Source organism: Planococcus citri, chromosome 4 (assembly GCF_950023065.1).
Source record: "Planococcus citri chromosome 4, ihPlaCitr1.1, whole genome shotgun sequence".
Lineage (NCBI taxonomy): Eukaryota > Metazoa > Arthropoda > Insecta > Hemiptera > Pseudococcidae > Planococcus > Planococcus citri.
Genome location: NC_088680.1, coordinates 69,951,498 through 69,976,907, shown reverse-complemented (window position 1 = coordinate 69,976,907; position 25,410 = coordinate 69,951,498). Strand labels below are relative to the sequence as shown.

At 33.5% G+C, this 25,410-nt stretch overlaps 3 protein-coding genes across 5 annotated transcripts; all 3 read left to right on the top strand.

Moving 5' to 3' along the window:
• Positions 1-3,723: 3,723 nt before the first annotated feature.
• On the top strand, positions 3,724-6,422 carry LOC135842976 (histone acetyltransferase p300-like). Of its 2 annotated transcripts, XM_065360679.1 has the most exons (9): positions 3,724-3,991; positions 4,145-4,400; positions 4,662-4,848; positions 4,939-5,137; positions 5,231-5,360; positions 5,446-5,500; positions 5,583-5,838; positions 5,950-6,130; positions 6,215-6,422. In XM_065360679.1, exons 2-9 carry the CDS (start codon positions 4,206-4,208, stop codon positions 6,302-6,304), a joined length of 1,293 nt encoding a protein of 430 aa, XP_065216751.1. In that variant the 5' UTR covers positions 3,724-3,991; positions 4,145-4,205; the 3' UTR covers positions 6,305-6,422. The 2 variants fall into 2 exon arrangements, with proteins under 2 accessions (XP_065216751.1, XP_065216752.1); XM_065360680.1 differs by lacking the exon at positions 3,724-3,991 and having other exon boundaries at positions 4,195-4,464.
• A 501-nt stretch (positions 6,423-6,923) lies between these two features.
• On the top strand, positions 6,924-10,051 carry LOC135842974 (histone acetyltransferase p300-like). 2 transcript variants are annotated; one of them, XM_065360674.1, is made up of 7 exons: positions 6,924-7,837; positions 7,929-8,135; positions 8,262-8,759; positions 8,850-9,079; positions 9,167-9,377; positions 9,458-9,512; positions 9,603-10,051. In XM_065360674.1, the coding sequence occupies exons 1-7, from the start codon at positions 7,688-7,690 to the stop codon at positions 9,740-9,742; spliced, it is 1,491 nt and encodes a 496-aa protein (XP_065216746.1). In that variant the 5' UTR covers positions 6,924-7,687; the 3' UTR covers positions 9,743-10,051. The 2 variants fall into 2 exon arrangements, with proteins under 2 accessions (XP_065216746.1, XP_065216747.1); XM_065360675.1 differs by having other exon boundaries at positions 6,925-7,819.
• A 7,086-nt stretch (positions 10,052-17,137) lies between these two features.
• On the top strand, positions 17,138-19,998 carry LOC135842979 (uncharacterized). Its single transcript, XM_065360684.1, has 2 exons — positions 17,138-17,429; positions 18,547-19,998. Exons 1-2 carry the CDS (start codon positions 17,336-17,338, stop codon positions 19,467-19,469), a joined length of 1,017 nt encoding a protein of 338 aa, XP_065216756.1. The 5' UTR covers positions 17,138-17,335; the 3' UTR covers positions 19,470-19,998.
• The last annotated feature ends 5,412 nt before the right edge of the window (positions 19,999-25,410 follow it).

The following is a 25,410-nucleotide window of genomic DNA, read 5'->3' as shown; positions in this document are numbered from 1 at the left end:
CTTTCACCCTCTCACTGGCTTATTCTCGAATCTAATCAACAAGTTTATTAACTTATAGTCGTGTGTAACTTTGTAGCTGATATTAGCAAATAGCTAAATTAGATATTACGTAGGTATATCATAGAAATTTCAAATGTTAAATAGGAGTACATTTCTGACAATTACCAGACAATGTTAGTAGGTACCTATTAATCTTCTCGTAGCACAGCTAAGTCAACGCTTTTAATTGTCCCTGAAAAAAAGACAGAAAGTACCTACTTTAAGTATAACATCTTGGTATTCGCTTATTCATTTGGCGCCAAACAGCACATGGTTACAACGTTATGAGTAAGCCAATATCCTGTTGTAAATTCGGCGGTCAACTGGCTTGAAGGACAACTAAATCAGCTGGGCAAGGGAATTCGTCACACATGGGTATTTTTTTACTCGCCTACTGGAAGGGGAGGGTAGAATGTTGAATTAACGTGAATAAACGAAGAGCACTCTGTCGAATAGTGGTACTTGCAGTGGAACTGACACTTTTATACCTACAAGATTTACAAGCTACGATGTTAACTTTTTTTTTTTTCTATAGAGGATTATTGATGGGTGAAAACGACGATCTTTTATGTTCATTTGTTCATGCACAATACTATACCAACACACATACGTTTTTGTGTCATTGTGTGGACGTTTGGGATCATTGGCATTCCTGAGCACAAAATACTTATGAGTAGGTACCTATGTATGTAGTTCGATGTTTTATGTATTCGAATTGGTAAAGACACTGAAATTGGAATGAGCGATTTTAAAATTGCAAAAATCACCACAAAAAATGAAAAATCAATAAATTGAACCAGGAAAACGACAAAGTGACGTGTGTAATGAAGGAGAGAGCAGGAAAAAACTCGAATTTTTTCATTCAACTTTTTAAAAAATTTGTCGTGGTGACTTGAATTATTTTACCTACCCAAAAAAAATTGAAATTTTTTTTAATACAGCATATTGGCTAGAAAAGAAATGAAATTAATTAAAAAATTGTCAAAAGCTGACATTTTATTCAGTTGTGAACAAAATATCGACTTCGATACCCCCTTCCCTTCAGCTCATCATGCTCCGGAATTTAATACGTAATTTTTAAAAATAGGCATAACGAAAATTTGTGAAAATTAAACAACTTTTCACCTTTATTTTTGTTTAAAATATTGAAAGAATTGATTAAAAAGGTAAAAAAAATGTCTCCAATAAAAAAAAATGAAAAATACGGAAGTTAATTTTGAAGAACACAAATTTAAGAAAATTCACAAAACTGAATGAGAAATTATTAAAACTACTTACTCAAGATGCTTGAAAATTGCTTAAAAACACGATAAGTATAAACGCAAACATTGTGAAAAACCTTTGAAATAAATCAAGTTAAATGACCCAAAAATTGCAAATTTTGATGAAATTTTCATAATAATATTGATTTAAAAAATTTAAAGAAGTATTTCCAAAAATTTTAAAAACTTTGAACTAGGTATTTTGATTATGCATAATTTTTCCCAGGGTTTAAAACTCCTAAAAATGAGCAATTTCGAAAGTGCGAAATTGAATTTCTCGACTTTATGGTCTCCGAATTTTCCAGCTTCAACCTCTCTCTCTGACATTTTTTTTCGTAAACTCATTTTTCATATCATTTAATTCGATTTTGAGATAACTTTTAGAATTTGGATGATTTTTGAGCAGAAGGTAACAATTCAAGTTGGCTTCTAAAAAAAAGTCTTTTCAAAAAAAAAATCTGTCCTTGAAAAGGTCGACCATAACACACGACTTCCTCAATATTCCCAACTTTGGCCCAATATGTGCATATCTCAATAAAATAATATCGTAGGTGTGGAAAAAATCAAATCACAAAAATGACGACTTTTTCCAAGAAGTTCAGTATCTGACAAAATTAAGAAAAACCGTTCGTCTAAAATGTTTTGTAAACTACGAAAAATTGTCCAGTTGAAGAATCTTTAATCTATGGAATGAAATAAATGCTTTGATTTTGTGCAGGAGGTGCTTGGAATAAGCTGAAAAGGGCGTTTGAAGGTTTCCAACTTTTTTTTAACATTTTCATTTCATCTTTTTAGAGCTCAGAGCTGAAAAAAATTGTCCTTGAAATTTAAGGACATTTCAAACTCCTTCATCCATTTGTCTCTCTTCCAACTCACCCTTAAGTCTTAAATGTTTCTATTTTCTACCATCTCTACATTAAGCATTTCAATTTTTAATTCGGAAAAATAATCTGATCAGATTAAATTTACTGTTTTTAAAATTTCCAGAGCGTATAAGCCATCCCTCTCCTAATTTTTCAAGGTCCTGATGCCTCGAATATTATCGGAGTACTCGCTTCAATTTTTTTTTTTTAATTCTTGAAATGAGTTTTTCAAGATTAGGTAATTTTTTCGATTGCCACAAAATTGAATCATTAATTTCATGTTTTTTTAGGCACAAAGAGTAATCAATGGATTTTCTTTTTCATATTTTTATGGTGACTTTTATAATTTTGCTGACCTATAAAATTTTGAAAACTTCTGATGACCATCTTGCAAATGAATTTTCGAAAAAAGTCCTCATTTTCCGCAGAAAATGTGTTGGATATATTATTCTAAATCAACTCTCAAAATTTTTGAAAAATACCAGCCGTGCAACATTTTTTAAAACTTCTCTTTAAGGAAAAAATTCAACTTTTTTCGAAAATTCATTTGCAAAATGGTCATCAGAAGTTTTAAAAATTTTATAGGTCAGCAAAAGTAAAAGTCACCATAAAAATATGAAAAAGAAAAACCATTGATTACTCTTGCTGCCTAAAAAAACATGAAATTAATGATTCAATTTTGTGGAAATCGAAAGATTAATCTTGAAAAAAATCACTGGAAATTTTAAAAACAGTAAATTTAATCTGATCAGATTATTTTTTCGACTTGAAAATTGAAATGCTTAGTGTAGAGATGGTAGAAAGTAGGAACATTTGAGACTTATCTAAGGGTCGACTCTCACAATTTTTGAAAAATACCAGGCATGTAACATTGTTTAAAACTTCTCTTAAAGGAAAAAATTCTATTGAAAAATTGATCTTTTACATGAATTATTGCGCAGCAGAAAGGAAGTGAAACATTTTTTGAAAATCTTCCAAACTGAGCTCCTCCTCTTTTTTTATTTCTTTCATTATTTACCATTGTTAAAAAGGCTGAACAGATGCTCATAAATTTGAGTTTGGCCCAAAAAAACATGGTTTCCAAAATGGTATAAAAAATAGGGCAAGTCATTCAGTTCTAACTCTGTTCTAAGTGGACAAAAATTGGCCTCCTAAAATTGTCATTTTCTTCCACAATTTTGCTACAAATATGAAATAATTCCTCACTAATTGTTGGAATAATTCTCAAAAAATGAACTCAATTTTCTAAATTACACGTTACATGCACTATGCAGTGAACAACTGAAAAAATACTGCTTAAATAAATATTTACAAATTTACGAATTATTTTCCCAGGTTTTTCGAGAGACTCCGGACCGGACTCGGTAGAAATAAAGCAAGATAAATAAAAAAAAACCAATTTGATAAGTAATGGACAGATGCCTACATAAACTACATACCGGCAACTCCTATAACATAACATAACACACGTACTGGAATGAGTAAAATGCCGTTTCACCATGGGTATCCCTGAATGTTGAACGAGTAAAGCGATAACGCGAAGTTTAAGGGAGAACGATACTGCCACTCGTTCTCCGTTTACCAGGAATACCTGGGTCGTTTTCTTGCTTCTCTGTCGCGTTGACGCTTTTATGTAATTTCCAATTTTCCATTAGGTATATCGCAGAGTTCTCGTTATCATCAAACTTTCCAACTAACGCTAACGAATTAAGAAACATTTGCTCATTTATCATTTATGAGCCACGACTGCAAGAAATCGTTCAATTTATTAATGTGTATTCAAATTTGAATGATATTGTGTTGATGTGAAGATAGCATGACTGTAGAGTAAGTACCGATACTATTGAATATTTATACTCAATCTTCACTCAAGTTGGTTTCAATAGGCTTACTCTGGATGAACTGCACAGAGTAGCTATGTGTAATGATTACGCGATCTCTTTCTAAATTCCGTTTTATTGTTTTGTTACCATCGTTTAGGATTTCAACGTTCGCATTTCGTGAGACGCAACACAAATAATACGAAGGAGATTTCCATAAAATGGATCAATCAGGTTCGGAATTTGTGAATCCTAATACATCTAATCCTCCTCAGCCTACTCAACAAGTACCGGCTGCAGCCCCTGATCCTGAGAAGAGGAGATTGATTCAACAACAACTCGTGCTACTTTTACATGCTCACCAATGTCAGAAAAGAGAAACTCAAGCTGCCGAAACTGGAAATTACTTCACTCCGGTCAGTCCTTTGTTTCCCGTTCCGGTCATTTTCTCTTATTGCATTTCTCACTTTTTTTAGAAAAGTGAGTCAATTTTTTCCAGGGTTCGATGTATTTTTTTCGTAAATTTACGGATTTTTTCCTTCTTATATTCGAATTTTAAAAACAATTTTCACAAATTACTATTTTCCCAAATTTGTTTACGTACAATTTCTCTCCCATCCCATTACCTTTGATTGTAATGAGTTCCCCGATCTAAAATGATTCTTCTTATGTTTTAGTGCGCATTACCACATTGCAAAACGATGAGAACAATATTGAAACACATGGCCACTTGTACGGCCGGGAAACAGTGCCCAATTGCGCACTGTTCATCTTCCAAGCAGATACTCACACATTGGAAACATTGCCAGCGTCCAGATTGTCCTGTTTGTCTTCCTTTGAAGCAATACGACAGATCACGAAATAGTAAGTTTCTGACTGCCTCCATCTGCCACTAGAAACTCAACTATATAGTCTGATAACCCTAACACGTTGAATTTATTTCACCTCATCTAGATGCATTTTCACCATCAGCCGGTCAGCCCGTAAATACGACCGCTGTTTTGGCTAGTTTAAGTAGCTTTCCTGTCTTACAGCCGCCAGTCAGCAGTGTTGCGTCTCAGCAGCAACAGCAACAGTCGCAAATTAATATCGTTACCAAACAGTGGCATAATCTCATAAATAATGAACTAAGGGAACATTTGGTGAAGAAAATGTACATTTTTTCAAACTTATTAAAGACAGTCGCGATAGATCATGAAGTAGGTAATATCGTCCATTAATGCGTATAAATCTTCTGGTGATACAGAGTAGCTGCGATCTTTCCTACGGGCTCTAATCAAACAACAGGCCAAATCATCGATGAACGTATTATGCAGAATTTAGAATCATATGCGAGAAAAGTCGAATGTGAAATTTACGCAGCAGCGAATTCCAAAGTATGCATAGCACAACTTGGTGTTTATTTTTTAGAATTCTATTTTTAAAGTGAAAGTGATAATAAATTAAATTTTATTTTTGCAGTCGGAGTACTACCATTTGATAGCGCACAAGTATTACAAACTACGCAAAGAATTCGGTAAAACGAGAAAAAATTTCAAAATTAAAATTTTAATCGTCTCATTGAAGACATTGTGTAATTTTTACGTGTTCACGAACAGAGGAAAGATGCCTGCAGAGACGATTGCAGCGGCAGAATCAACAGCAAGCTCAACAGAATAGTGAAGGCACGTTGCCCACATGTTCGAGTATTCAGCAGGAACCAAAGCCAGAAGAACCACAGCTCCAGATACAACAGAATGAAGTTCAATTAAATGAATCTGACAGTTCGTTAATGGACGACACCCCTCCAAACGTTACCAAAGAATGGCATAAACTCATAAACGACGAACTCCGGGAACTTTTAGTGAAAAAATTGTAAGTTCGTCAACTTTGAAATGGCACTAGGCCGCTAGCTATCGATAGTAGAATAATATCAGCGGTAAATGCGTATAGTATTGATGATTTTACCAACCCTTGGTTATTCAGATCTCAAGCGATGATTCCTGCAAGCGGAAATCAAGCTACAGGAGGAGAAGCGCAAATTTCTCCAAACAACGATTTCAATAGCAGCGGGTCGAATTTGTACATCGACGATGGTATTACGCAGAATTTCGAATCGTATGCCAGAAAAATCGAATCTGATATTTACGAAGCAGCCAATTCCAAAGTAAGAACGAGTTTAATTAATTTGATTATTCGATTCGAAGTAGATATTCGAAATAATAATGTCGACTTAATTTCATTCTTCCAGTCCGAGTACTACGATTTGTTAGTGGAAAAGTATTACAAATTACACAATGAAGAGCAAGATGGGAGATGCCAATTTCAACAGCAGCAATAATACTTGACAATTGCCCAGACTGTCTTCCTTTGAGGCAAATTGTTAGTTGACAGATTGTAAAATAACGATGTAGTATATTTTATCAACTAAAACTAATAAATTTCCAATTAGGTATTTACGAATTTTTGAAATTTATTTCCTTTTTTACAATTTTCTCGCCATTTATAAAACTATTGTTCTTCAAAAATTCCTATGGAAATTTATGAATTTGTAAGTTTTCAAAAATCAGTATTTTCCCCATAAATTTCCAGAAAGTATCCGTCGAAAATTTCCCAATTATCTCCAGTTCTCAGGTTCCTACAAGAAAAATCATTAGATAATAAAAGTAGTTGTTCCTTGCACAATTTCCTACAGTTTAATTTTGATAAAAATTTCATTTAGAACACCCTTGGACCCCGATTTCCCAAAAACCTTTTCCAAAAAAAAATCAAAATCGTGTTTTTATGAAAAAAGAAGAGATGTAAACCGGTTCGCCGCACGTTTGTGACATTTGAGAATTTTGTTTTCGTATCTGGTTACACTGATTTTAATATTGTTTGTTTATTTATTTATTAGGGTTTTTTTTTTAAATTTTTAAAAAAAATAATTCATTATTGTTATCAAACAATAATTCAGTGCTGCCGTTTACCGTATAATTATACGGAAATCGTATAATTTTAAAATCTCCGTATAACGTTCCGTATAATTCAATTCCCGTATAATTCCCGTATAATTTGCCAAAAATCGCCAAGAATTGCCGTATGTTTTTTAAAATTTCGTATAATTATGAAAAAACTACGGAAATGAACGGTTTTTTTGATTTTTCTCCAATAAATCATGCAAAAATGGACGTTTTTTCGTTTCTTAGACCCATTTTTTTCAAAAAATTTTCGCTCTCGCTTCGCTCGAGCAGTAATTTTACCTTCCCTTTTCTAAAATTATCACATGAATCACGAATATTTTTGAATCAAGATCCCTAAGGATTCCGGAATACCCCTTTTAAAATCAATAAAATGAGTGTCAAAGTGAAAATAAAGTACTGAAAAAAAAACCGTATCTTTTCAGAATTTCCGTATCTTTTTTCGTATAATTGTGAAAGACCAAAACGGCAGCACTGCCACTGCAATAATTATCCAAAAATTATCAATTTATCAACAACCAAATTAATTTTTCGTTAATCACATCAACTTTATTGATCAACTGAAATACAGGGATGTGGATACTGTGTAAGCCTTAGATTAAAGCTTTATGCAATAATTATTGGACCTTTGAGAACCTTTGTGATCTCTCTCATCTTTTAATTCTGCCTCATCCTCTGTTTTTCATTGCTTATCATTTAAAATTTCGACAAATTGGTCCACTCCATTTGTGATTACCTACACGTAAAAAATACATCCTCATAAAATGGGTAATTCTATGGATTCTGAGAATACTCCACCATCATCATCCGATACCCAAACCAACCCTGAAGTATCTCTGGAATTGAACGACGATTGTACATCACTATCCCAAGAAGATCAACAACTTCCTCCTCAAGTACGAATTCCTGCTATCGTTAGTATGGTTTTTTAATTCACTTCCGGAGACCTTTTTTTGGCAAGGAAACCTAATCCGTCGTTGGTTGTTTGACTCATATGTTGTACAGGAACCGGAAAAACAATCGATTCAAAGCTGTTTACAGTCTCTGGTACACGCTTGCCAATGTCAAAGTACAACCTGCCAATTATCAAGTTGTCATCGTATGAAAAGCGTTCTCCTACATGCCAAGGCTTGTAAACTGAAAGTGAACGGAAATTGTCCTATTTGCAAGCAGCTTATAGCTCTGTGTTTTTATCACAGCAAGTGTTGTCAAGTGAGTACACGTAGCTATCCCATGGATCAATATTGCTACCCTTATAGAACAATTCCTCCACCGACCCGTCTAAAATATATTTGAACTAGATAATAATTTCATCCTATGTAATTTGTCTATTTGCAGGTTGCAGAATGCCCTGTGCTTCTATGTTCGAATATCAAACAAAAAAATATAGAGCAAGAACAATCGCAGCAACGCGTACAACAAGCCGGACTACTACCTCATTGTATGAATGCGATGAATTCACCTACAACACCAAGTAGTACCGAATCAGGTGTGTCGTCCAATTCAGAAACTTCGTCTGCTGGTAGTTCTGGACAGAAATCGTCATCGTCTCAAGCACCGTCTAATGACGGTCTGCAATTTCATCAACTATTAGAGCAACAACTATGGGAAGCTATACGCTCAACGAGATCAAAGCGGGAAAAAGATAAAGTTTTACAGATATTGAAAACGAATCCCCAATTGTTGGCGGCGTTCATCAAACAGAAGCAACAATCAAACAATCCCATAAGTTCTCCAACTACAGCTCTGTCACCGAGCAGTGACGAAACGGCTCGCCAGAAACCACTGTATGGTCCCACTGAACTTTGTCGTAATATGGCAGCGATGACTTTCACCGTAAGAAATGAAAATAGTACAGTAAAATACGTGTGGATGTGGAAATTCTCTTAATTGTACTAATACAACAATGTGTTGATCTTTTCGCAGGATAGTGAAAACAAGGTGCCTACATGTTCGAGTACTGAGCAGGAAACGAAGCAAGAAAACCCACAGCTCCTGATACAACACGATGAAGCTCAATTAGATAAATCTGATGAACCATCTGAATTCGAATCGTCGTCTGCAAGTTCGATAATCCACGATATCCCTCAAAAGGTTACCAAAGAATGGCAGAAACTCATAAATAATGAAATAAGGGAACGTTTGGTAAAGAAACTGTAAGTTTATAAACCTATGAAAGACAGCCGCTATAGATCGTGAAGTAATATCACCCATTAATGCGTAAGAATTTTCTGGGAATACAGAGTAGGTGCAATCTTTCCTACGAGCACCGCTCAAGCAGCAGCAGAATCTGGTAATGGTGGATCTGGTGCACCGAATGAAGCGCAAAATTCTCCCAGTAACAATTTAAATCGTTCGAGATTGAATTCACATATTGACGGCCGTATTGTGCAGAATTTAGAATGGCATGCGAGAAAAGTCGAATGTGATATTTACGAAGCAGCGAATTCCAAAGTATGTACAACTTAGTACGTTTTTTCAGAATTCTCTTTTAAAGTAAAAAAAATAATATCGATTAAATTTCATTTTTGCAGTCTGAATATTACCGTTTGCTAGCGGAAAAGTATTACAAAATACACCAAGTATTGGGTAAATGAGAAAAAATTCTATAATTACAATTTTCCCAATTGAAAACATCTTTAACAATACGTTGTGTATTTTTTTCGTATTTACCAACAGATGAGCTGCGCCAAAAACGAAAAGAGCAACCATTGCAGCAGCAGAAACAACTTGATGGCGAAGGCACTGTGCCTATTTGTTCGACTATTGAGCAGAAATCGAAGCAAGAAAAATCACAGCTCCGGAATCCAGATACCTAACTCGAAAATTTTATAGAGAAGACAAAAGTTTGTTCAAAAAAGTTGATTAACTTTTTTTTATTTGATCTCGATGATTTCAGCCTTCAGGGTACGAAAAATTTGAACATTTTTTTCGCCTCGAAGTACCTACTTACGACTTCCGTGTGTAATTTTTCGGAGTTATTACGATGGTATTTATTGTGGGTACAAGATCCAAGAAATCTTGAAAAAAGTATTCTTTAATGTATGTACATTGTACATACTACATATGTATAACTCGGCTAGACTAAGATGGTGCTATTTTTAATAAAATGAAAGTACAAACTTGAATTCGAGATTATTATATTGCGTAAGCTGTAATGTTTCCTTGTGTTGTGGTCCCTTCTCCTCCTCCTCCCACCCCCTCTTCAAAACGCAAATAAAAGCATTAAAATATTGTAAATCGCCAAAAAAAATATGAAATTGCCATTTGCGTAATTTTCAATTACTTTGATGTAATTTTGATAGTTCTTACATCATTTTAATGCTTTTTTGAGCATTTTTTGCAAATTTTTTCATTTGTTGGAATTTTGGCTTTTTTGCATGGATAGTTTTTTAAAGTAATTTCAATGATTATCTTTTGTGTATTTTTAACTTCATTTTGACACGTTTTTAACACACTTTTTCATGTACTTGTATTTAGGGGAACTTGGTCAAAATTTTAGCAATTTTTATGCAATTTTTAGGTTTTTACATTGGAGCAACTTCCGTTGAAATTTTAGCTTTTTTGTGCAATTTTTAGCGATTCATTTCACTGTTTTTGAGAAAAATTTCTGGGAAAATTTTATTGGCAATTGTCAGTGATTTTATTGCTTTTTTGCGTGTTTTTATTTCGTGCTTTTTCACCAACCATTTATCACTTTCTGCTAATTTTCAATGATATTATTTAATTATTTTTTGTGTGTTTTTAGAACACTTTCATGCGTTTCGATCAACTTCATTGAAATCTCAGCAATTTTTGGTAATTTTAGGCATAGTTTTTCATGAGGAAAGTTGTAGGTAGGTACCTACAAGGAAAAAGTGCTAGTCTATGGAACATTTTTCAGGATGAAAAAGACTGTGTCACTGCCCCTTCCACCAAGAAAAATATGTATATCAGGGCATCAAATTTCTAAATGCCTAGGTACTTAGTCATTTCATCCGATTTTTTGAAAAAAAGAGAAAGAAAAATGCAACAATTGGTTTGATGCCTTTTTGAGAATTAAGGCCTTGGGGGCTACTTATAAACTCGATTTATTGTTCTTTTTCAGTGGGCAACTTCCACAATAGCACTGAATGGATAGAAAAAATTGAATATTCTTGATCATATTATTCATATAAGAAGAAAGTTTTTATTTAAAATTTTTTTCAATTTTTAATAATTCCCAATCTTTGAAAATTTCCATTTTTAAGAATAAATTTTTAATTTTAAAAAAGGTTTCAGTTTTAGAAAGTCTTACTATTTCATAATTTGTTTGCGAAGTTTTCTTCATTTTCCAAAACCCCTTATCTTATTCAATTGAACCGAAGAAATATTCGGTGAAGAATCTAATTAAGCGAAAATTAATTTTTTTTTATAGATAGTGAGCGTACGTATCATTTAAATAAGGGGAAGTAAAAATTTAAAAATCAAGTTCATCTAACGAACTAACAGATTCTAGGAAAAAATGTAATGATGAAATTTGAACTACGAGTTGATGGTATCTTCCCAAACGGTAATATACAGGGTAGGTAGGTATTCCGACTAGAAGTAAAATTTATTTCAACTAAAATTGATCTACATTATATTTGCAACATTTTATGTCATTACAATATTCGCCCAAGCTCTTGTTTGGGTCCCAATGGAATCCCCACCCCTAGAATTGAATAAGCGGGAGGGGAGGGTGGATGATATTGGTGCCGAAATCGCATAATTTGAACCTCGACCTCCTGAATACGAATATGACATCGATTTTGCAATTAACCCTCCTCTGCACCCCTTTCGAGGGGTATATTTACTTTGGTGGAAAACTACCCTTCAAAAGATTTCAAAATTTTAAATTTTGAAATAATTTTTAATTTTCAAAAATTTTTGATTTTCAAAATAATTTCAATTTTCTCAACTTCTCAACAGTTTTCAAAAAATATTTTTATTTATAAAACATTTTCAATTTCCAAAAAGTTTCCAATTCACTCTTTCCCCCCTTACCATCATCACAGCTGACGACATCAAATCTTTTCTCACCCAAAATATATACATGAATTGGCAAAATTTCTGGTCCCAACAAACAGCTAACAAGCTAAGCTCTTTCAGTTTCAACATATGGACGAATAATTCAAATCGCAGGAAATGACGGCCACATTTTGGATGCAGAATCCTGGAAACGTTCTGCACATGCGCCAAACATGATGCTTACGGCGCTGGTGGAGAGAGAGACGGTTCACTGGTTCAATCCATGTTCATCCAGTAAACCGTCTCTCTCTCCACCAGCACCGTAAGCGTCACGTTTGGCGCATGAGCAGAAGGTTTCCAGGATTCTGCATCCAAAATCTAGCCGTCACATTTTGTCATTTTTTCGCCGTTGAATTATTCGTCCATTATATACGGTCGACGATATAATCTGACAATGGGTGTAATAATCTATTAATTATAAACACCAAAAAAAAAAACTTAGGTGTTTCAAAAAAATCAAAATTTCAATTTTCTCAAAATTTTTAATTTTCTCAAAATTTTCAATTTTTTCAAAATTTTCAATTTTCTCAAAATTTTCAATTTTTTATTTTCTCAAACTTTTTAATTTTCTCAAAATTTTTAATTTTCTTAAAATTTTCAATTTTTTCAAAATTTTCAATTTTCTTTTTTTTTTTGTTTTTTTTTGTTTTGGGTGTTTATAATTACACGATTATTACACCCGTGGCTAGAAGGGTTTAGATTTGGTTTATTAGGTTGGTGCTTTTAAGTAGGGTTATAAATTTTTGGATTTCAGAAGGGCTATCTGGAATGGTCATTGAATTTGGGTCTATTTGGAGAGATAGTCTTGTTTGCTGTAATTTAGGACAGGTGAATAGTAAATGTTGGATGGATATAGGTTCATTTTCACAGAATTGACAGGGGGGTTTCGGAATTTTTTGATAGAGATGATTGTGTGTGATTTTAGAGTGGCCTATTCTTAGACGGGTTATAATTATTTCTTCTCTTCTGTTTAGGTGATCAAGATTTTTCCAGGGGTAGATTGTTTTTTTGTGTTGAAAGAGTTTGTTTGATGTCTGTGATGACCAGAAATTTTGCCATTTAGAGTGAGTATTTTGTTTGAAGAAGGATTTTATATCGTCAGGGATGAAAATGGTGAAGGGAGGGGGGATAGTGGCTGATTTTGCATAGGTGTCAACAATTTCATTTCCTTCAATGCCGACATGACTAGGAGTATACATAAGCTGGATGGTGTGGTTTGAATTTTGGAGATCTAGCAGAATTTTGTGAATATTTTGAACAATAGGGTGATCTGAAAAAATGTTTTGTATGGATATCAAGGAACTAAGAGAGTCACTTTGTATTAAAAAGTTTTTGTTTTCAAGCTGAGTGGTGGATATGTTCAAAAGACAATGGTAAATTGCAAGAAGTTCGGCAGTAAATATTGAAGAGACCTCATGAATTTTAAAATTGAAAATTTTTTCATTTATTGAAAAAGCATATCCTGTATGTAGGTTAGAGATTTTGGAACCATCAGTAAAGCATAAATTGAATTCTGTGTAGTTTGATATGAGTTCAAGATAGTGGCTTTTGATTTCTAATGGGGAATGGTTTCTTTTAGGATAATTTCTCAGTTGAAAATCAATTTGTAAGGGTTTTAATAGCCAAGGAGGGTATGTTATGGGTTTTTGGATGAGATTTTTGAGATCAATTTCAAGGTTTTTTATTTCTGAAATGAACTTAGCAAGTGGGTTGTCATTTTGTTGGAAATGATGTAAGCTGAATATTGAGATAAGATTTTGGAGGGGATGTGATGGATTAGCTGAGGCTGATGTAATGAATTTATTTGTTACTAGTGATTTTCTGAAATCTGAGGGTAGTTCCGCAGCTTCACAGTAGATGCTATCTATGGGTGAGGAGTAAAGAGCTCCAATGCAAATTCGTAAAGAAGAATTTTGAATAGTTTTTAAGATATTGGCGGTTTTATTGGAAATTTTTGTAAAGCATGGACTGCCATAGTCAATTTTGCTGCGTATGAGAGATTTATATAGATGGATTAATAATTTACGTGAAGGGTTATATTTAGGATTTTTTATTATTTTTAATAAATTGATACGTTTCAAGAGTTCTGATTTTACGTTTAGAAAATGGGGGGTCCAAGTTAGTTTTTCATCAAACGTAAGTCCGAGAAATTTGGTAGAAGATTTGAACTCCAAGGAGCGACCTTTAAATTTTAGAGTGGGTTTTGGGTTGATTTGATTTTTTCTAGAAAAAAGTACACAATGTGTTTTGGATTCTGAAAAACTTAACCCGTTTGTTTCAGCCCATTTTTCAATTTGGTTTAGGGTTTCCTGAATTTTTTCTACAATAAGGTTGAGGTTATTAGATCTAAGAGAGATGTTTAAGTCATCTGCAAAAATTCTCAAAGAGAGTGGTTTAGTTATAACATCACAAATGTCATCAATTTGTATCAGAAACAAGATTGTACTAAGAACAGAACCTTGAGGAACTCCATTTTCAATTTCAAAGGATTTTGAGTAAGTGTTATCTAGGCGAACTCTGAAAGAACGATTTGTTAGAAAGTTTTGAATAAAGTATGCCAAGTGTCCACGAATTCCAAAGGAGTGTAATTTTCTGAGAATTTTATAACGCCAAGCTTTATCAAATGCCTTTTCAAGGTCAAAGAACACTGAAAGTACATATTCTTTATTTTCAAAAGCAGTGTTAATTTCATTTTGTAGGCTAAAAAGATGGTCCAGTGTAGATCTTTTTTTTCTAAATCCACTTTGAAAGGAACTGAGAGAGTTTGTGCTATCTATGAACCAATTTAATCTTTTGATAACCATTTTTTCTAAGATTTTGCAAGGGACTGATGTTAAGGAAATGGGTCTATAACTAGAAGGAAGATGAGGATTTTTACCTGGTTTTAGGATGGGAATGATAATTGATAATAGCACTTTTCCATGTTTGAGGAAATAAATTTGTAGTCCAAATTTTGTTATATAAGTTCAACAGGTCATTTTTTCCATTTTCATCCAAATTTTTCAACATGTGAGGGTGGATGTCATCAGGCCCTGGAGATGAGCCTTTTATGTTGTGATTTAAGCAGTATAGTAATTCTTGCATAGAAAAAGGGGTGTTATAGGACTCTAGGTTTTCAGATGAGAAATCAAGTGTTTCATTTTCAGCTTGTGCCTTAATCATTTGGAAAGTAGGACTATAAGAGCTTGTAGAGGAAACCTTTGCAAAAGATTGGGCCAGGACATTGGCCACTTCTTGAGGAGAGGTAATTGTTAAATTTTCATCAGTTAGGTAGGAAATTTCAGTTGGTATGTAACATCCTTTTAAAATTCGAATTTTTTTCCACATTTCTTTCACTGATGTGCTTTGAGTGATTTTCAACATGAACTTATTCCAGCTCTCTCTTTGTTTAGATAGATTGATCCTACGTGCAATAGCACGTTTTTTTTTGAAATCAATGAGGTTTTCCATGGTGCTATTTTTCTTGAATTTTTTTAAGGACCTTTTGCGTTCAAGAATTGCATTTTTTAATTCCTGGCACCACCAGGGTACAGATTTTTTTGAAATTTTGGAGGAAGATTTTGGAATGCTTTGTATAGCTGCTTGAATAATAGAATTTGTAAATTTTTCAACTATAGAGTCCAGGTCCTCAACTGAAAAATCAATAGGGAGAATTTTTTTATTGAAGTTGGACCAATTTGCTTTATCAAGAATCCATTTGGGGCATTTTTCTCTATTTGGTTTTATAATTTGATCAGAAAAAGTTATATTAATTGGGAAGTGATCACTATAGTGTAAATCATCTTGAGGATTCCAAGAGAGGAGATGAGAGATGTTTGGAGAGCAAAAAGTCAAGTCAATATTTGAAAAAGAACCAGTAGAAATATTGAAATGGGTTGGCTTTGAAGAGTTTAAGAGTATGGTATCATTTTTTAGGAGAAATTTATCAATTATGTTGCCACGATTATTAGTTGAGATGGAACCCCAAGTTTTAGAATGGGCATTAAAATCTCCCAGAACAATGTAAGGGTTTGGTAGTTGAGAGAAAATGTCTTCAAGTTCTTGTGTAGAAATAATTTGGTGGGGAGGAACGTAAATATTACAGATTGTGAGATTGGTACAGGCAGAATTTGGTGAGTTTATCAATACTGCATTTGCTTGTATATTTCCAGTAGTGATATTCAGATGAGAGGCTGTTTTTGAGTCTTTAACAAAAATAGCTGTGCCTCCACAAGCTTTTTCTCCACCATTAAAATCAAAACGAAAAGATGAATAATTTTTAAGCTTGAAAGAATGATGGGAACGAAAATGTGTTTCCTGTAGAGCAATAATTTCAGGATTTAGGTGATAAATCATAGTTTTCAACTCGCCAGAGTGGCTATAAACACCATTAATGTTCCACTGTATCAATAATGTCATTTTTTTTTTTTTTTTTTTAAATTTAACTTAATTGTTTTTTTTGTTGTTTTTATAATTTTTATGTTTTTTTTTTTCAAATTTTGCTATGAAAAAATAATTTTAATTTTGTACCTCAATGACTAATTTCCCTAAGTGTGAATACAACTTAAAATTAAAACTAAAATTAACATACATTGCTCCAAGTACCAAAATTTTTAATTTTCTCAAAATTTTTAATTTACTCAAAATTTCCAATTTACTCAAAATTTTCAATTTTCTCAAAATTTTCAATTTACTCAAAATTTTTAATTTTTTCAAAATTTTTAATTTTTGAAACATTTTCAATTTCCTCAAAATCAAAACCTCCTTCCCGAGCTTCTGCACTGTGTTAGGAAAGTCATCAACCATTTTATTAAAAAAATTTACCCAGAGTTTGCTTTTCAGTGCTACGAAGTGCAACTCCATATTACCTACTTATCACGGCTCCCGAGAAGCGCAGGGTAAAAATTTAGGTAAGTAAAAATGGTGAGAAAAATATGCCCCAAGAGTGGGAAAATTCAAGGATAATTTGCAATATGTGGCAGAGTTACTGGCAGGAGAGGTTTACAATCGAGTCGAAACACTCTGTATACCTCTTAGCTAATTTTTGGCAAGGAATGTTAAGTAATGAAATTCTGGTTGAAAATTGAAAATCATTATCAAATGGGATGACGATCGATGATTGATATTTTTCATCATCCGATTTTTCCGTACTAAGCTTCGGCTGATTTACCATCATCAGTACTGATAAAACGATGAAGGCAATTTCTTTGATAACTATGCTGAAATTAGGTATGAATTTAGGTATAAATACAGATTCGATTCGTCTAGTCTATATGTATAGAACGTCTCATTATTGATCTTCTTAACTTGTGAAAACGTTTGACTTTTTTAAAATAACGTTGTTGTTGTTGTTTTCTTTTAATCAATATTTTTAAATATTTTGAAAGTTGAATACATATATTAATATGTTGTCGAATAAACTTATCTTATTATTAGTTGTAATAAGCGTGTCATGCCAAAGTTCCAGACGTGGAAAAAGTCATCAAGTGCTTGAATTTGGTGAGTAGAATTTTTTGTTGTAAATTTAAAATCGTTACATTTTGTGAATTGTCACTTTTTTCAATTCAAAATTTTTAATTTTAATTTTTTAAATTTTAAATTGTTCGATTTGTTGATAAAACTAGCAAATGAAATAAAAATTAAAAAAAAAAGAAGAAAATATAAATTAAAATTTTTTTAAAAATTTTATTAAAAAACTTGAAACATTGAATCAGAAAAATTTCAACAATTGTTTAAAAAACAATAGTTATAATGCAAAAGTGGATATCAAAATAAATTTTATTTTGAATAATAATCGTAGAAAAATAATCACGATTCAATTCTCCACAACTTAAGTTATCTTTATTTTTTCCGTAAGAGGCTTAGTTAGTTTGGTCGTAAAATCGATTGAAAAAGTCTCAAATTTAACATGATTTCTAATAGTCCATCCGCTATTGTTTAAAAAAATATATATTATAATAGTCCATCTATTATTGTTAAAAAAAAAACAATAATAGGTAGCTATTATTATCAAAAAACAAATTTGTCCAAAATTTCGAAAATTTCAATATTTATTTTCTGCCGTCATATTCGTCCAAATTCAACCAAAATTTAATCAGCTCTTGCTCTAATCGTGTAGAAGTCACAGGAAAATGTTTAGCTAATTTAATTTATATTTACTCGAGTTGTGGCGGGAAAATTTTTTTTTTTAATTTTTTTTTCCACTGAACGTATTAATGGACTTTTTTTCAAAATAAGGTAGTCCACTAAAAATAATTCTTTCTTTTGGTGAATCTTAATAAAAATTTAAAAAACCAATTACCAATAAAAACACGTCAGAATTTATTCAAAAACCTATTTCAATATCATAACGGGTTTACTACCTTACCTACCCTACCTACCTCATTCACTTTTTCTTTCTTCATAAAAATGTTTTCTCTTGTTGTAAATTTTTGTTGATTTTTTCAACATATGATTTTCGAAGAAATTTAAATTCTGAACTTTATTCGTTTCAATTCGAGAGAAAATAAGCGAAAAAACATGGCATGTTGAAAATTGCGCTCGGATAGATATACCAGTACTGATATTTTTTGAATCGATCCTCAGTTTTCACTTCTTATCATCGTTACTTTTTCAGAGATTGGAGAAAAACTGCTTGACCCAAAACACGATTTCGTATTTAAAAAGGTATTCTCAGACCAGGATATATTATTAGCTTTTATCAACTCGGCCCTGAATGAAAACTTCAAGGAAATTGTTTCGATAGATACTGAAGATGAATGTCCCTCAGATACCAAAACAGAAAAAATTATTTTTTTCGATATCGTCTGTAAAAACGATGAAATGACCGCAGTAATCGAAATGCAATATAAAAGCGAAATATTTTTTGTGCAGCGTTCGCTGTTTTACATTTGCAGGCGGCTTTCTTCTAGCTTACACACCAAAGGAGCGTATCGTGATTTAAAACCTATGTATTTCATTGGAATAAGTGACTTCACTTTATTTCCGCATAAAACAGAATATATTTCAACTCATAAGATATTGGATGTAAAAACTTATTCGAATGACGTTCCATATTTGACGCTTGTGTTTATCGAACTGGCAAAATTGGATAAGTTAAATCCAAACGCGTCCGCGCTTGAATCCGTCGTGGAAAAATTATCGTATTTTTTGTGGTTCAACTCGCAGAAAGATGATTACAAAGCAGGCTTAAAATTTTTAATGAATAATGATGATCTCGTTCGAAAGGCTGTGGATGCAGCAACTGTGTCACTCTGGAGTCCGGTCGAAAAGGAGATATACGAGCAATCTGACAAAATTGTATGCAAACACGAAGACGAGATTGAAGCGGCATTAAATGAAGGAAAAAATGAAGGAAAAGCTGAAGGAAAAGCTGAAGGAAAAGCTGAAGAAAAAGCTGAAATAATTAAAAGAATGTTGGATAGTAATGTGGACTTCGAAATCATAAAAACAGCCACCGGGCTAGGAAAAAACGAAATTAAACAACTTTTCGAAACCTTAGGAATAGCAATACCAAGTACGAGTATTTTGAATACGTAATTAAGCAACCATGACTCTGTTCATTTGTCGCAATTTTACTAATATTAAAATAAATTGAGCTGTAAAATGCAAATTTTTTCGAGCTTTATGTCCGCTATAATAGTTTTTCTATTAATACCGAGCTTTCACGGAATACTTCGTGTTATTTTCTTGTTGACCTGTACGAGAAATTATTACCCAAGTGTAGCATTTTTCATGAACACTTGAAATTATCTTTTTCGTCGAATTTTTATAATTTATTTGTTTTTTTCTTGGAAATAGAAATTTTGATTGAATAACTTTTTAAAACTTATAAAAAAATTGACTTTTTGATATTTTATGAAAAAATTGCAAAACTTATAAAAATTTTTAAAATAAATTTTCAACTTTTTTTAAAAATTAATTAATTTTCTAATAATGACTTATTATTTTATTAAATACCTACTGTATTTATTCATTTTTATAATTTTTTATATTTATTTTTATTTTATTCTTTACCTATTGTACGAGTGTATTTCTTATTTTTTAATATATTTTTCATTTTGTTATACCCAGATAGGTATACCTACCTGCCTAGATAATGTTTGAGTTTTTCATAAATTTTTTTAAGTACATTTTTTTTAAAAAATTAGAAGGTAAATTCACCTGCTTTGGTACCTATGTAGGTATATCTTACATTAAAATTGGCAATGGTTCTCGTATTGTATCGATTGGTGTTGACAGAAGTGAGAAAAAATTAGATGATGAAATTTCAACTAGAATTACTATTTGATAATAGATATACTTCATCGTGATCCTTGGCAAAGAATATTATTGAAATTCCTGTCGATGAAATAAATAGGACGACGATCGATGATTGAAATTTCATCAGTTGTACATACCTACATATTTGTACTTGTAGGTACTACAACTGGTTTGATTTTTTTGAATACCTACTTTTTCGTCATAGCTGTTTTAAATATTTCCATAGGGGTAGTATACCTATACCTACACAAAAAGATAATTATGTTGTTAAAAAATGAGCTTGTCTTATGTCACGCATGCAGCAATTGAAAATGGTATAGGTCTAGGTACGTTCATACATTTTTTTGAAAAAAAAACCTTTTTGTCGCCAACGAGGTGAAAATCTGGTTAAGGGGGATTTTTGGGACGGCGAATTCATTTCCGAGGTCTGATTTTCACCAGAGCGCTTGCTTGTACTGAAAATTTGCCATTTTTTGGACTCAAAATGAGCTGGAAAAAAGTTTTCAAACTTTGCATTTTTAATGACGTTTTCTGACCAATTGGAGCACGCTGATTCCAAAAATGACGCTAATTTTATCGATCGAACTCGTATTCGGCGAAATATTCGCAATTTCTCACTGAAGCAGCGTCTCACGACTCAAATGGTCGCCAGATTCGGACTCGGCGACCTCGAATTAGTCAAAAACGACCCTTAACTCGATTTTTTTGAAATTCAATAAAATCCAAAAAATGCCAAGGGGTACGTTCATACATTTTTTTGGAAAAAAAAACTTTTTGTCGAGAATCGAGCTGAGAATTGGGCTATGGGGGTTTTTTGGGACGGCGAATTCATCGCCGGTGTCAGATTGTCGCTACGACGCGCGACGCTTCCTTTGTAGTGGAAATTTACCATTTTTTGGACTCAAAATGAGATTGAAAAAAGTTTTCAAATTTTGCATTTTTAATCGCGTTTTCTGACTAATTTGAGCACGCTGAATTCGAAAATGAAGTTTGTTTTGCTATCCGACTCCTACTCGATGAAATATGCGCAATTTCTCACTGAAGCAGCGTCCCTCGACAAAAATGGACCTCAGATTCGTACTCGGCTTGCTCGAGTTAGTCGAAAACGACCCTTTACTCGATTTTTTTGAAAATCAAAAAAATCCAAAGGGGTTAGTTCATACATTTTTTTGGGCAAAAAACCTTTTTGTCACTAATCGAGCTGAAAATCTGGTTCGGGGGGTTTTTTGGGACGACGAATTCATTTCCGGCGTCAGATTTCCACCAGAGCGCTCCATTCTACTGAATATTTGTCATTTTTTGGACTCAGAATGAGCTGGAAAAAAGTTGTCAAATTTTGAATTATTATAATGACGTTTTCTGACTAATTGGAGCACGCTGATTCCAAAAATGACGCTAACTTTATCGATCGAACTCGTATTCGGCGAAATATTCGCAATTTCTCACTGAAGCAGCGTCTCACGACTCAAATGGTCGCCAGATTCGGACTCGGCGACCTCGAATTAGTCAAAAACGACCCTTAACTCGATTTTTTTGAAATTCAAAAAAATCCAAAAAATGCCAAGGGGTAGGTACGTTCATACATTTTTTTGGAAAAAAAAACTTTTTGTCGAGAATCGAGCTGAGAATTGGGCTATGGGGGTTTTTTGGGACGTCGAATTCATCGCCGGTGTCAGATTGTCGCTACGACGCGCGACGCTTCCTTTGTAGTGGAAATTTGCCATTTTTTGGACTCAAAAAGAGATTGAAAAAAGTTGTCAAATTTTGCATTTTTAATCGCGTTTTCTGACTAATTTGAGCACGCTGAATTCGAAAATGAAGTTTGTTTTGCTATCCGACTCCTACTCGATGAAATATGCGCAATTTCTCACTGAAGCAGCGTCCCTCGACAAAAATGGACCTCAGATTCGTACTCGGCTTGCTCGAGTTAGTCGAAAACGACCCTTTACTCGAATTTTTTGAAAATCAAAAAAATCCAAAAAATCCAAAGGGGTAGGTACGTTTGTACATTTTTTTGAAAAAAAACCTTTTTGTCGCCAATCGAGCTGAAATTTGGGCTATGGGGGTTTCTTGCAACGGCGAATTCATTTCCGGCGTCAGCTTGCCACCAGAGCGCTCCATTCTACTGAATATTTGTCATTTTTTGGACTCAGAATGAGCTGGAAAAAAGTTGTCAAATTTTGCATTATTATAATGACGTTTTCTGACTAATTGGAGCACGCTGATTCCAAAAATGACGCTAGTTTTGCGATCGGACTCGTATTCAGCGAAATAGTCGCAATTTCTCACTGAAGCAGCCTCCCACGACTCAAATGGACGCCAGATTCGGACTCGGCGACCTCGAATTAGTCAAAAACGACCATTTACACGATTTTTTTGAAATTCAAAAAAAATCCAAAAAAATGCAAAGGGGTTAGTTCATACATTTTTTTGGGCAAAAAAACTTTTTGTCGCCAATCGAGGTGAAAATCTAGTTAAGGGGTTTTTTTGGGACGGCGAATTCATTTCCGGTGTCAAATTGTCCCGATGACGCTTCCTTCTGCTGAAAGTTTGCCATTTTTTAAACTCAAAATGAGCTGGATAAAAATTGTCACATTTTGCAATTTTAATGACGTTTTCTGACCAATTGGAGCACGCTGATTCCAAAAATGACGCTAACTTTATCAATCGAACTCGTATTCGGCGACCTCGAATTAGTCAAAAACGACCATTTACACGATTTTTTTGAAAATCAAAAAAATTCAAAAAATGCAGAGGGGTACGTTCATACATTTTTTTTGGGAAAAAAACTTTTTGTAGCGAATCGAACTGAAATTTGAGCTATGGGGTTTTTTGGGACGGCGAATTCATTTCCGGTGTCAGATTGTCGCTACGACGCTTTCATCTACTCAAAATTTGCCATTTTTTTGGTCTCAAAATAGGCTGGAAAAAAGTTGTCACATTTTGCAATTTTAATGACGTTTTCTGACCAATTGGAGCACGCTGATTCCAAAAATGACGCTAACTTTATCAATCGAACTCGTATTCGGCGACCTCGAATTAGTCAAAAACGACCATTTACACGATTTTTTTGAAAATCAAAAAAATTCAAAAAATGCAGAGGGGTACGTTCATACATTTTTTTTGGGAAAAAAACTTTTTGTAGCGAATCGAACTGAAATTTGAGCTATGGGGTTTTTTGGGACGGCGAATTCATTTCCGGTGTCAGATTGTCGCTACGACGCTTTCATCTACTCAAAATTTGCCATTTTTTTGGTCTCAAAATAGGCTGGAAAAAAGTTGTCAAATTTTGCATTTTTAATGACGTTTACTGACTAATTTGAGCACGCTGAATCCAAAAATGACGTTCATTTTTTTATCGAACTCGTATTCAGCGAAATAGTCGCAATTTCTCACTGAAGCAGCATCCCACGACTCAAATGGATGCCAGATTCAGACTCAGCGACCTCAAATTATTTAAAAACGACCCTTTACTCGATTTTTTTGAAATTCAAAAAAATCCAAAAAATGCAAAGGGGTTAGGTTCATACATTTTTTTGAGGAAAAAAACTTTTTGTCACCAATTGAGCTGATAATCTGGTTCGAGGGGTTTTTTTGGACGACGAATTCATTTCCGGGGTCTGATTTTCACTAGAGCGCTTGCTTGTACTGAAAATTTGCCATTTTTTGGACTCAAAATGAGCTGGAAAAAAGTTGTCAAATGTTGCATTATTATTAATGACGTTTTCTGACCAATTGGAGCACGCTGATTCCAAAAATGATGCTAATTTTATCGATCGAACTCGTATTCGGCGAAATATTCGTAATTTCTCACTGAAGCAGTGTCTCTCGACAAAAATGGACACCAGATTCGAACTCGGCTTGCTCGAATTAGTCGAAAACGACCCTTTACTCGATTTTTTTGAAAACCAAAAAAATCCAAAAAATCCAAAGGGGTACGTTCATACATTTTTTTGGGCAAGAAACCTCTTTGTCGCCAATCGAGATGAAAATCTGGTTCGAGGGGTTTTTTGGGAAGGCGAATTCATTGCCGGTGTCAGATTATCGCCAAGACGCTTTCTTAATTTTAATTCTACTGGAAATTTGCCATTTTGTGGATTCAAAATGAGATTGAAAAAAGTTGTCAAATTTTGTATTTTTAATCGCGTTTTCTGACCAACTTGAACACGCTGAATCCAAATATGAAGTTTGTTTTGCGATCCGAATCGTATTTGGTAAAATATTTGCAATTTCTGGTTGAAGACAACGCTTGCGATAAAAATGGACACCAGATTTGCACTCGGCTTGCTCAAATTAGTCGAAAACGACCCTTTACTCGATTTTTTTGAAAATCCAAAAAATCCAAAGGGGTACGTTCATGCATTTTTTTTTGGAAAAAAAACTTTTTGTCGCCAATCGAGTTGAAATTTGGGCTATAGGGGTTTCTTGCAACGGCGAATTCATTTCCGGCGTCAGATTGCCACCAGAGCGCTCCATTCTACTGAATATTTGTCATTTTTTGGACTCAAAATGAGCTGGAAAAAAGTTGTCAAATTTTGCATTATTAATGACGTTTTCTGACTAATTGGAAAACGCTGATTCCAAAAATGACGCTAGTTTTGCGATCGGAACCGTATTCGGCGAAATTGTCGCAATTTCTCACTGAAGCAGCGTCCCACGACTCAAATGGACGCCAGATTCGGACTCGGCGACCTCGAATTAGTCAAAAACGACCATTTACACGATTTTTTTGAAATTCAAAAAATTCCAAAAAAAGCCAAGGGGTACGTTCATACATTTTTTTGGGAAAAAAACTTTTTGTCGCCAATCGAGGTGAAAATCTAGTTAAGGGGTTTTTTTGGGACGGCGAATTCATTTCCGGTGTCAAATTGTCCCGATGACGCTTCCTTCTGCTGAAAGTTTGCCATTTTTTAAACTCAAAATGAGCTGGATAAAAATTGTCACATTTTGCAATTTTAATGACGTTTTCTGACCAATTGGAGCACGCTGATTCCAAAAATGACGCTAACTTTATCAATCGAACTCGTATTCGGCGACCTCGAATTAGTCAAAAACGACCATTTACACGATTTTTTTGAAAATCAAAAAAATTCAAAAAATGCAGAGGGGTACGTTCATACATTTTTTTTGGGAAAAAAACTTTTTGTAGCGAATCGAACTGAAATTTGAGCTATGGGGTTTTTTGGGACGGCGAATTCATTTCCGGTGTCAGATTGTC

Bases quoted from the DNA above. Each gene is read 5' to 3' on its own strand.
- LOC135842976 (XM_065360679.1), top strand. From the start codon at position 4,206: ATGGATCAATCAGGTTCGGAATTTGTGAATCCTAATACATCTAATCCT. The intron at 4,849-4,938 runs GTAAGTTTCTGA...CACCTCATCTAG, and splicing joins ATACGACAGATCACGAAATA to ATGCATTTTCACCATCAGCC. The intron at 5,839-5,949 runs GTAAGTTCGTCA...TTGGTTATTCAG, and splicing joins GAACTTTTAGTGAAAAAATT to ATCTCAAGCGATGATTCCTG.
- LOC135842974 (XM_065360674.1), top strand. From the start codon at position 7,688: ATGGGTAATTCTATGGATTCTGAGAATACTCCACCATCATCATCCGAT. The intron at 7,838-7,928 runs GTTAGTATGGTT...TATGTTGTACAG, and splicing joins AAGTACGAATTCCTGCTATC to GAACCGGAAAAACAATCGAT. The intron at 8,136-8,261 runs GTGAGTACACGT...GTCTATTTGCAG, and splicing joins ATCACAGCAAGTGTTGTCAA to GTTGCAGAATGCCCTGTGCT.
- LOC135842979 (XM_065360684.1), top strand. From the start codon at position 17,336: ATGTTGTCGAATAAACTTATCTTATTATTAGTTGTAATAAGCGTGTCA. The intron at 17,430-18,546 runs GTGAGTAGAATT...TTACTTTTTCAG, and splicing joins TCATCAAGTGCTTGAATTTG to AGATTGGAGAAAAACTGCTT.